The sequence below is a fragment of the Petaurus breviceps genome, unplaced genomic scaffold (assembly GCF_028583685.1).
Source record: "Petaurus breviceps papuanus isolate PSGF00001 unplaced genomic scaffold, PetGlider_PUasm1.0 176, whole genome shotgun sequence".
Classification (NCBI taxonomy): domain Eukaryota; kingdom Metazoa; phylum Chordata; class Mammalia; order Diprotodontia; family Petauridae; genus Petaurus; species Petaurus breviceps.
The window spans coordinates 18,532,103-18,543,929 of NW_027185771.1; the positions used below are offsets into that span (position 1 = coordinate 18,532,103).

The following is an 11,827-nucleotide window of genomic DNA, read 5'->3' on the forward strand; positions in this document are numbered from 1 at the left end:
TGGGAGATGTATTAATGGCAAAGCCGGAGGCATTCCCAGAAACATTCCTGAGTGTGACTAGGGTGCCTGGTACTTCAGAAGGAACTCTGTGCCCTAATGGGATAAATAGTCACTGACTCACAATGTTTTTGATTTCAGTAGGTGTGTGTCATGCCCAGTAAAATACCGAAGGATGAGGGGAAAGAAAACTTGAAGATGAATTCCAGCCCCTTAGGGGAGGCATAATAGCAGCCTAATCATTCACTTTGCTATCTGATATGCTCTAGGGGGCAGCGAATTTATAGTGGGAGAACCCCGAATTATGACTTTGCCACTTATTTTGTGACCTTGGACAAGTTAATGTCTCTGGGATTCAGTTTTCTAATTTATAAAATTCATTAATGCAATTGTGGGTCAGGCACTGTGCTTGGTGGTGGTCATGCAAGAAAAAAGGTAGGGCTGTCCCAACCCTCAAGAGCTTATTGAAGGGGGGTGGAAAGGTGGGAAGAGGGATGTGTACACAAATAAGTCAATGTAAGACATGCAAAATAAATATAAGATAATTTTTTGGGGGGTACGGGCACCGGCATATGGGGCAGTCATGAGCCAATTCTCTGAGAAAGCCTGGGATTCTGTAAGGGGTTGGTGAGAGGGGCAGGTGTACATTCTGGGACAGGGGAGGAGCCTATGAGAAGGAAGACAGGACGTCATTTATGCAGATCAACAAATTGGCTTAGCTTGGCTGGGCCATAGACTGTGTGAAAGGATGGTAACATATAGTAGAGGTGTCAGACATGCTGCTGCCCTCAACACTGCTGAGTGGGAGTGAACCAGATTAAAAGGTAATTGGAAAATATTTGACAAAATGAATTAAAATGCTGTAAAATATAAATAATACCACATTTTAAAACGAAGTCAATACAGCACCTGGGGGTCATTCTGTGCAGTGTAGTGGCCTGTTCTTTTTGAGTTTGACTCCAGTTGTATACAGTACACTTGGAAAGTAGGCCAGAGACAGATCGTGAAGGTCTTCAAACACCAAACAGAGGAATATTCATTTTGTCTGCTACTTCTTCAGGAAGCTATCTATATTCCCTTTCTCTGCTTCCTTTCCTTTCCCTTATTGCTTGACTCTTAGAAGTTTGGTGTCTGATCTTATGCAAATGAAACTGCTATACCATAAACAAATTAGGAGAGCATGGAATAGTTTATTTGTCAGATCTATGGATAAGGGAAGAATTTAAGACCAAAAAAAAATATAGAGAACACTGCAAAATATAAAATAGGTAATTTTGAGTATATAAAATTAAAAAGTTTTTGCACAAATAAAACCAATGCAACCAACATAAAAAGGAAAGCAGAAAATTGGGAAAATATTTTTGCAACAAGTATCTGATAAAGACCCCATTTCTCAAATATATAGAAAACGGAATCAAATTTATAAAAGTACAAGCCATTCCCCAATTGATAAGTGATCAAAGGGTGTGAACAGGCAGTTTCCAGACAAAGAAATCAAAGCTCTTTATAGTCATATGAAAAAATGTTCCAACAATCTCTTAAGTGCCAAATTTGATGGTATTTTCTCAGTCCTTGTTTTTCTCAATTTACTAGCTTCATTTGACATCATTGACCCTCCTTGCCTCTTGGATATTCTCTTCTCTTTGGGTTTCTGTGACACTAGTCTCTCCTAGTTTTCATACCTCTCTGTGTGTCCCTTCTCCTTCTTTACTGACTCACTTTCCATTTCATGCACCCTTGGGTGCACCTCAGGGTTCTGAGCTGGGCCTTCTCCTCTTCTGTCAGTAATCTCATCATCTTCTGTGGGTTTTATGGGTTTAATATGACTCAGATATATCTGTGTCTACTTATAGATATAGACATTGATATAGATGATAAATACAGGTATAGATATGTTATATATATCTAGAAAGAGATAGCTCTATGTAAATAGAAGTTTCTGTCATCTATTATCTAATACCTGTCATCTGTTATCTATCAGTGCATATATTTGAATATATGTATGTATGTATGTATAGCCTCAGTCTTCCCCCTGAGCTTCAGTCTTGTGTCACCAGTTGTCTGTGGGATATTTCAAGCTGGATTTCCTCTTGGACATTTCAAACCATCATCCATTGCCTATTAGACATTTCAAACTGGATGCCTCAAGAGACATCTTAAACTCTACATATCCTAAAACTGAACTCATCTTCTCCCCCAAGCCCTCTCTTCTTCCAGACTTCATTATTTCTATTGAAGGCACCATCAAGTCTCCAGCTTTGTAGGTTTGTGGCTTCCCCTCTATCCTTGACTCCACACTCTCCCTCACCACTTATGGCCAGTCAGTTTTCAAGTCTTTCTGTTTCTACCTCCATGATCTCTTTCGTAAACGATGTCTTATCCTTAACCACACACATAGCTATCAGCTTAGTTCAGGTTTCTTACCACTCTAGTCTCCCCTATACACTGTCAAAGTTATTTTCCTTAAATGTACATCTAACCATGTTACTCCCTACATGTGTCTCCCCATTGTCTCAGGGGAAAAATGTGAACTTCTCTGTTTTAGCCTTCCTAGTGTGATGAGTCTCTGAGAGACAGAGTTTCTGTGTAATTAATAATTATTAATTAGACTAGCTAATCAATTGATGGTCAGTGGTTTCTTTCTGTAACCAGAGATGCCAAAGGACATCCTGAAATGCTTTAAATCATATGGAACTCATCTGATAAGTGAAACTTAATTCTGATTGGTAGACATTGAATGAAGAGATGGGCTAAAAGTCTTCAGCTCTTCCTGCAGAGAACATGGCTTGATCATGAGACTCAGCAGGCTCAAGTCTTCTGTGCAGGGGAAGCCATTTCCATTTGGACCTTTCTGGCTAGTTTTCTCCATGAACTGTGTTGCCCTAAACTCTAATGGAGGGGATCAAGGCAGGGGGTTCCTCCCCCAGGCCAAGGCTCACCAGGAATGGATTCTGTTTGTACTCTGAACAGAAATTGGATTTTCCAGTTGAGTAGGGAGCATGTGCTTTGAAGACTAGGAATAATCTCATCTCCCAGCCATGCCCTTCAAATACTGACTGACCTTTTCAGAAGTTGGATTTTAATAGAAATAGGAAGAAAAGATAGATCACAAATTATAATTAGTTATTAATATAATAGTATAATATTAATTTCTCTCAACTGACCCAAATTTATCTTTCCAAACTAATTGGATGGACTTTACTTACTTCTTCTCCTATACACACTGATCAGCCAAACCAGCCTGCTTTGTGTTGCTTGCACACACTTCTCCATGCCTGTGCATAGGATATCCCACGAGCTTGCAATGCATTCAGTCCTTGCCTCTGCCTCGTAGAGTACCTCTCTTCCTTCAAGAATATTCAGGACCTTTTACATGAATATACCTTCTTACTATCACCTCCGCCCTGCCACTGTAACTACTAGCCAAGATAGCTCTATTTCTTAAATTAGTACTTTGGAAGGCTTATTGAATCTTCATAGAAGACCCAGGCTTCAAGTGCCTTGAAGGAGAGCTTCAAAACTGGCACTTCGTTAAATTTAAGACACTGTGGGATGGGTTTAACTGCTGAGGTGGATGGAGGCCAACTAACAATAAGGACGGAAGTGAGTTTTGAGTTGAGTGTTAAAGGAGGTGAATGATTGTAAGGGTTATGGGATTTAAAGATCTCCCATGCCCCATGGACGTGCTGACATAGCAGAGCAAGAAAAAAAAAAAAGCCGAGCTAACGGTCCTGTGGTTGGCAGTTGGTGGCAGTTTCCTTTTTTTTTTTTTTGAGTTGGGACTCCTGCTGAGCACTGCCAGGGGCCGGAGCTGCTGGGAGCGCTCTTCCAGGACGCTGGGTGGTTGCTGTGAGTGGGGAGAGGAGGACCTTTGCCTGAGGTAGCCTGTTCTGTTTTAAAGGCTTGAAAATGTGGGTGCTTTCTACTTTATCTACCTGTGCCAATGTCATAACAACTCTGATGGCTTTCACTTTCTGGTTTTGGGACTCAGTCTTTTGGTATCTTAATAAATTTTCTAGTTTATTTCCCCAAATGGCAAACCTGACGTATTTGTGATGGATAATTATATCAGCATATTTGTAATCTCTATAGGCATTGTGAATATGGCATTGCTGATACAATGATTTAGGTTGGTAGAGAAGAGGAGAGGATCTATTGGCTACTGGGTAGAATTATTACTCCAGTATAATAAAAGCTCTTTGAGGGCAGGCTTTGTTTTGTTTTTATTTTTTATCCCTAGGATTTAGCATAATCCCTTGAGTATCAAATGCAGTTGACTAACTGCTTGGTGAATGAAATGGAGTTAGTTGGAGCTCTTTGTAGTGGTAACCCATTTGTGTGTGGGTCCATAGATGGGTCAGGTGCACCCCTGCTAAGGTTGGAAATGCCTTGAGGCCACTTCTCTTTCTCTCTTGACTAGGGCCTAGCAAGGACAGGGCGCATAGGAGACCCTGTCCAAGTAGATCTCTGCTCCTTTGTGGCACAGGTGGACAAATTGAAGAAATGGAAGCCCAGATAAATTGAAAGGAAAAACTCGAAGTCTGTCGCAGTGCTGTTAAGAGGAGGAGCCTGGACTCAGCCGCTCACTCTATTTTCCCTTCTCTGGGCCTCAGTTTTTTTCACTTCTAAAATGGGGGCTTGAATCCCTAAGGCCCCCACTGGCTCTGATATTCTTTGCTGTGGGTTCTAAGGCCTATCAACTTTAATCAGTCAAGAAGCATATATTAACTACCTCCTCTGGACCAGGTTCTTTTCAGTTCTGATTTTTTTTTGTGATCCTTGGTTTCTGTTTTCTGTTTTTCCAGGTTTTGACAGAGCCCGTATCTAAATGGAGAAATGTCCGTGGCCACAACCCTCTGGTGAGTGATCTGTGGGGGGACCTGCCAGCCTTAAGAGGCCAGAGCATCTCAGTCACAATCATGGTTCAGGGCTATATATATATATATATATATATATATATATGCCTTAGGACACTAAGAGGATGTTTGAATGAAAAAAGCAGTGGAGTACAGACAGAGGCTCCTGAGCAAAATTCTACCTATGGTTAATTTGGGGATATCAGGGCTGATGGGAGGGGCAGGAAGTGAAATAAACTGCAGATGATGCTTTCCAGTAGATACTTTGGAAAACCACAGTTTACTGTTTACAATTAGGTCCAAAGCAGATGGACCACTGGACCTGGAGTCAGGAAGACCCTGAGTTCAAATCCTGCCTCTGAACTAGTTGTGTGTCCCTGGGCAAGTCACTTAACCTTCCTCTGCTTCATTGGCCTTGTCTGTAATCCAGAATTGTTGTGAAGATAAAATGAGATAATATCTATAAAAAAACAAAAACAAAACCCAACTACTTTGCAAAACTTTTGCATCTCTTGTTAGTTGCTTGTTCAGGGATGATTTGAGTTAAAATCCATAATTATTAATAGAAAGTCATAGATTTTGCAGGGGATTGCTGGCCTGGAGAAGATGAAGTTCAAGACTCTGAGGCCTAGATATTTTTTCAGAAGGAGCATTTTAACATTTTTTGTATGACCTTGAGCAAGCCCCATCCTCTCTATGGACCTAAATTTCCTTATCTGTACAGCAAGATGAGAAGACTAGACTAGACAATTGCCAAGGTCTGGGCATGCTATGTTTTAATATCACTTTCAGCTTTGACCTTTTTTTCTTTTTTTAAATGAAATTAAATTATTTTCAGTGAACAAAAATCTTCCTTCTTTCCAAGGGAAAACAAAAGAAATTCCTTTTATTACATTGATCATGATATTTTATTTTCTAAAAGCCTGTTGGGCTTGAACATTCTGTGTTCTGGAGTCCCTTATAGCTGTAACGGTCTGTTTTCTGGAGTCCTCTATAGCTCTCATGGTCTGTGTTCTGGAGTCCCTTACAGCATTAACCTCCTGTGTTCTGGAGTCCCTTTCAGCTCTAAAGTTCTGTGTTCTGGAGTCCCTTATAGCTCTGACATTCTGTGTTCTAATTTGCCTTGGAGCTCTTAAGACCTTTCTAGTTCCAATATTCTGTTTTAAAAGTGCCTTGTAGCTCTGACATTTTATATAAGGTCTCATCTAACTCTAGTATTCTTAGATCTCTTTTTGTTTTGAAATTCTCTGATCCTGTGGTTGGCTCTGACAGTAGGAGCTTATGAGAGGGCATATGTAGAGGGGAAATTTTCCAAGGAAGTCAGAATTAATCCTGTCTGTGTTGCCTTGGTGACAGGGAGCAGAAGAATTGGGGAACAGAAAGAGACCGGCAGATTCCCCTCCCTTGGGCTTACTACCAGAAAGCCATTGGATGAGTATCAGTATTAGCCTGGCTGGCAATTACCAAGGAAAGATTGTCTGCCTAGTTGAATTCAGCAAGTCTTTCTTCCTTTTCTTTCTCTATTCCTTTCAGCCCAGATAGGTATTTGCTAGTCACTGAATAGCAGCACAACTTTTTGTGCTATGAGCTTGGGGAAAGTTTATTTTCATTTTCCTATCATTCCCCCCCTTTTTTATATCATCAGGAATTATCATAGGATATTGTATATGATGACTGTTATTGTGCAGTTAGAATTGTAAAATTGGAAGGGTCCTCTGGAGTTGTCTAGTCTGACCCTCAACTCATTACAAAAATGCATCACTCCTTACCAGCTGAGTACCCTGGGCTAGTTACTCAATCTGAATTTTCTCATCTGAAAATGGGAGTAAGACTCCTTATACCACTAGCTTCCTGAGTTGTTGTGAGAAAAATGTATTATAAAAGTATGATAGAAATGTGGGCTGTCATTATTATTAGGTTAGGGCTCAAATAGTTTAGAACCTTTGAGTTGATCGGGGCCTGAGAGATCATCTGGACCATAATGTTCTTCACCTTGTTTATGTCCTATACCCCTTTGGCAATATCTGGGGAAGCCCATTGGCTTCTTCTTCATTTTTAAAAGTATACAATAAAATACATAGATTACAAGGGAAACCAACTGTAATGAAATATAGTTATCAGAATATTTTTAAAAAACTGGTTCATGGCCCCCTGGTTAAGAATCTACAGTCTTGTCCACCTTCTTCTTGATCTGGAAGTCCCTCTACAATGGCCTTGAAGAAATGGTCATTGAATCTGTGCTTGATGCCCTCTGGTGATGGGAGAGTCACTTTTTTAAGTGATCCATTTTGCTTTGGACAGCACTTACTGCTGTTTTCCCTTGTATGGAGCAGAAGCCTGCTTAGTCCTAACCTCTTCCCACTGGTCTCAGTTCTAATAGGTAGTTCTACCTCATCCTACCATTTGGGGCCAAGTAGAAAAGATTTGCTCTCACTTCCACCTGGCAGCCTTTTAAATATTTGAAGATGGTGAATGATCAAGGGCCTTCTAAGTGTCCTGTTAACTGGGCTAGGTATCCTTGTCCTCTTCGTTCAATGCTTATATGGCAGGATTTAACAGGTTTTAAATTGGGTGGCTAGGTGGCTAAGTGGACAGAGCGCTGGGCCTACAATCAGGAAGACTCATCTTCAAGAGTTAAAATCTGGACTTAAACGCTTACTAGCTACTTGACCTTGGCCAAATCACTGTTTGCCTCAGTTTCCTTATCTGTAAAATGAGCTGGAGAAGGAAATGGCAAACCTCTCTAGTATTACATAGTCACAATTGAAACAACTGAATGACAATTTTAAAGAACTATAATATAAATAAATAGAAAATATAATTAGCTTATTATTAAGCTATTAAATTATTTATTATTCTTACATATAACTAGTGCCTTAATCTAACACTCAAATAACATTTTAAAAAGAAATCATATTCAAACTGTAAACTGCCAACTTGTTTTAATCAATAAAAGTTATCTATTAATGTTAACAAAATGTAGTAATTTATATCATAGTTTGGAGTCACTTCTTTGTCCTTTATGCCCTTTTCTGGATTTTCTAAAAGTAGCTAGAGATTCTCTTAAAACATGGCCCTCTCATCTAAATAGAATCTAAAGTCATGAGAACTGAGTGCTGGATGGGACCTCAGAGACCGTCTGGTCCCAATCTCTTCTTTTATGGATGAGGCAAGCTCTTTTGAGGGGGAAATGATTTATCCAGAGTCACACAGTGAATGAGTGGTAGAACTACCCCGTCTTCTCTATTCTTCTAAGGGTCATACAGCAGGGAGCGCATGACCTTTCTCATTTCAGATACTATATTTTAATCAAGGAAGCCTTGAATTAACTTTAAGAAATGTTAATTCAAGAAATAGTCATTTAGTGCCTATATGTGTAAAATCCTGTGCTAAGCATTGGATATATAAAATTGAAAAACCATGGTCCTTTTCCCATCATTGAGCTTAAAGTCTGGTAGAGAGAATGCATTGTGTATACAAATATGCTTGATAGAATATACAAAGGAGACATCTAGAGAACTTCTCAAGAAAAGTTTGAGGAGGAATCCCTTTTAGTTCAAGAGAATCAGGGAAGGCTTAATGGAGGAGGTGACTTGGCCTGAGCAAGAAATTGAAGGAAGAGAAGGATTTCAACAGGCAGACATGAGGAAGGACTATGTGTCAGGCATAGAGGACAGCCAATACAAACGTTTGAAGGTAGGACACAACAAGTAAGTTTATGGAATAACAAGTTGTCTGATTTGTCTGGAATGGAGAATATGTATATTAGGGATAGGCACATTAGGTCTTTTTAAATATGTAGTTTGTATTTTAGCCTAAGGGCAACAAGGAGCTATGGAAGATTTTTGACTGAGGGAGTGTCATGGCTGAATTAACCCACACATTTGCCACACATTTGACTGCTTGAGCTTACTTTTAATTCCTGCAACCCCTCTAGCCTTTTTTTTTTCCACGAGAGCAGGCAGCTAGAGTTGGAGTCTAGAAGACCTGAGTTCAAATTCTGCCTTAAAGACTAGTGTGCCCCTGTGTGAGTCACTTACCTTCTTCTCTCATTCTCAATTTCCTCATCCATAAAATGGAAATAATAGTAGCACCTACCTCACAGGGCTGTTACAAGAGAGTCAAATGAGATGATATAGGGAAAGCACTTTGTAAACTTTACAGTGCTATGTATTAGCTATTACCATTATATATGTAAAGCATCTTACAGATATTAAAGGGTTATATAAATGTTAACCATTATTGTTGTTGTTGTTAATAGCTTTCTAACCGTAGATTTTTGTGCAGTTGGTTAAAAAAAATCCCTTTAATCAAAACATATTCAAATACCTGGGGTGAAAGCATTCTCCAAGAAAAGCCCCAGGCAAGGAAAGTAAAAGCAGTATTCCAGGATGTTCCCAGAGAGGTCAGGAACTCCCTGCTAGAGGCTTGGAGTTGACTTTATACTCTCCTTTTGTGCAGTTGATTTTATTTTTTACAAATTGTATTTTTAATTTATGGAATAAAACAAGCATTAACATAATATAGTACAATAAAAAGGATGACTGCACATGAAATTGCAAATCTGTTATGTAGGACTTACTGTTCCTTTCAAATGTACAACAGAATTAGCATGTAAATTTTTTTCTTTCCCCAGTCCACAGAGATGGCTACCATTACATACAAATAGGTATACATATATATATATATACACACATATGTATGTATGTAAAATTATTCCATACATTATCAGTTCTTTCTCTGGATGCAGATAACATCTTTTATTCATATGTCCTTTGTAGTTAATTTGAGTATTTATAATAGGCAAAATAACTTATTTGCTCCAAGTCATTCTTAAAACACTACTGCTTTTACTATATACAATGTTCTCTTGGTTCTGCTCATTTCATTTTTCATGATTTCATACAAGCCTTTCCATGTTTTTCTAAAATTACTGAGTTCATTATTTCTTATAGCAAAGTAGTATGCCATCACAATCATGCCACAACTTGTTTATCTATTCCCCAATTGATGGGCATTCCTACAATTTCCAGTTCTTTGCCACCATAAAGGGAGCTGCTATAAACATTTTAGAACATAGAGGTTCTTTCCTCTTTTCCCTAGTTATCTTTATAAATATCCCAAGTAGTAGTATTGCTTCATGAATACTTAGGGTTAGTAGATCAAGTAGTGGTCAAAGGGTAGTTTAATGACTCTGTGGGCATAATTCCAGACTGTTCTCCAGCATGGTTGGATTAGTTCACAATTCTGTCAACAATGAATTAGTATCCTAGTTTTTCCATCCCCTCCAATATTTTATCACTTTCCCTTTCCAAAATGATAGCCAGTCTGGTAGGTATAAAATGATATCTCAAGGTTGTTTTAATTTTTGTGTAGTTGATTTTAAAGGGGTGCGTGTGTATAGGGGGAGAGGGTATGTATTTATTAACATTTTGTCTAAGTAGTGCAGTGGATAGAGTCTGCACCTGGAGTCAGAAAGACTCATCTTCTTGAGTTCAGATCTGGCCTCAGAAACTTTTTAACTGTGACCCTGGGCAAGTCACTTCCCCCTGTTTGCCTCAATTTACTCATCTGTAAAATGAGTTGGAGAAGGAAGTGGCAAATTACTTTAGTTTCTTTGCCAAGAAAATCCCAAATGAGGTCATGAAGAGTCGAAAAGGATTCAACAATAACTAAATTAAAATGTAATCCAGTTTTCAGGTCAGTGTATTATAGATCTCCCCCAAAGGCAGAGATGATTTTGCACAATTATGTGTATCAAGAAATTAAAGTTTATCTTTCCTTTCACATGCAACCATGTACCTTATGTTCTGTGCCTGCATCTTCTGCTGCAGAATCATGTGGACTTGGCTGTTCTGCTCCCTCCTCCAAATAGCGGTTACCTAGCTCTTATCCTGTAAGGGCAACGGTTCCCAAAGCACAGTCTATGAACTAGAAGTCCTGGAGATCCTTTTGGGGTCTTCTAGTTCAAAATGATGATCATAATACTACTAAGACATTTGCCTATTGAAATTCACCTTTATCTAATCACTTATCTGTGTGAAGCTAGATTTTCTTTGCATATTTCAACCAAAACAACATATCACAACAGATTGAATGCAGAAGCAGTTTGAGAATCCAGCTGTCTTCCATTAAAATAGGATTGCAAATAGATTTGCAAAAATATCTAAAACAGGACCGGTCTTCTCACCAAACTTTTTATTTTGTGTTGGAAAACATACTTTCTTTTCATTAAGAATTTAGTTATATTAACATGTAATGAGTTCACTATAATTTTTGATGAATCAATACATATTTTAAAATTTTTATCAGTTTTAATTTCTTATATAGTAAATATAAATAGATTGTTGTTCTGTCATGTCCAACTCTTTGTGACCCTAATTGGGGTTTTCTTGGCAAAGATACTGGGGTGATTTGATAGTTCCTTCTTCACTTTGTTTTACAAATGAGGAAACTGAGGCAATCAGTGACTTGTTCAGGGTCACACAGCTAATAAGTGTTTGAGACTGGATTTGCACACAGGTCTTCCTGACTCCAAACTTGGTGCTCTACCCACTGTGCCACCCAGCTGCCCAAATATCAGTAGATATCACTCACATAAACAGCAGCTATTTAGGTGGTTAAGAGTGTAAAGGGGTCCTGAGACCAAAAGTTGGAGAACCACTGCTGTAACCATCGTTTTTGAGGGAGAGGAAAGACTCATCTAAAGCCTTGGAATGAGCTCTGGATTTGGAGTTGGGATGTGGGTTTTTTTCCCCAGCTCTCTTCCTTGCTGGCAGTGTGACTTCAGTGGAGGCATTTTCCCTATTTTAGTTTTTTTCCTTGTAAAATCTCAGGGGAACATGACTCCTTCCTGCCCTAAATCCTGTGGACTTGTCATTCTTTTACCTGTAAGTGTAATGTTTGTCTCCCTTTCCCTTCTAGGGCTTGATGTATCAGGATGCCTCAAGATGGGGAATAACCTTTCAGACTTA

At 39.0% G+C, this 11,827-nt stretch overlaps 1 protein-coding gene across 1 annotated transcript in view; it reads left to right on the forward strand.

Annotated features, from left to right (window-relative positions):
* The window catches only part of TK2 (thymidine kinase 2), a 42,519-nt gene that overhangs the window by 12,174 nt on the left and 18,518 nt on the right, over positions 1–11,827 (forward strand). The window contains 2 exon segments of the mRNA XM_069085830.1: positions 4,803–4,856; positions 11,778–11,827. Of these exon segments, the coding sequence (XP_068941931.1) occupies positions 4,803–4,856; positions 11,778–11,827 (104 nt within the window).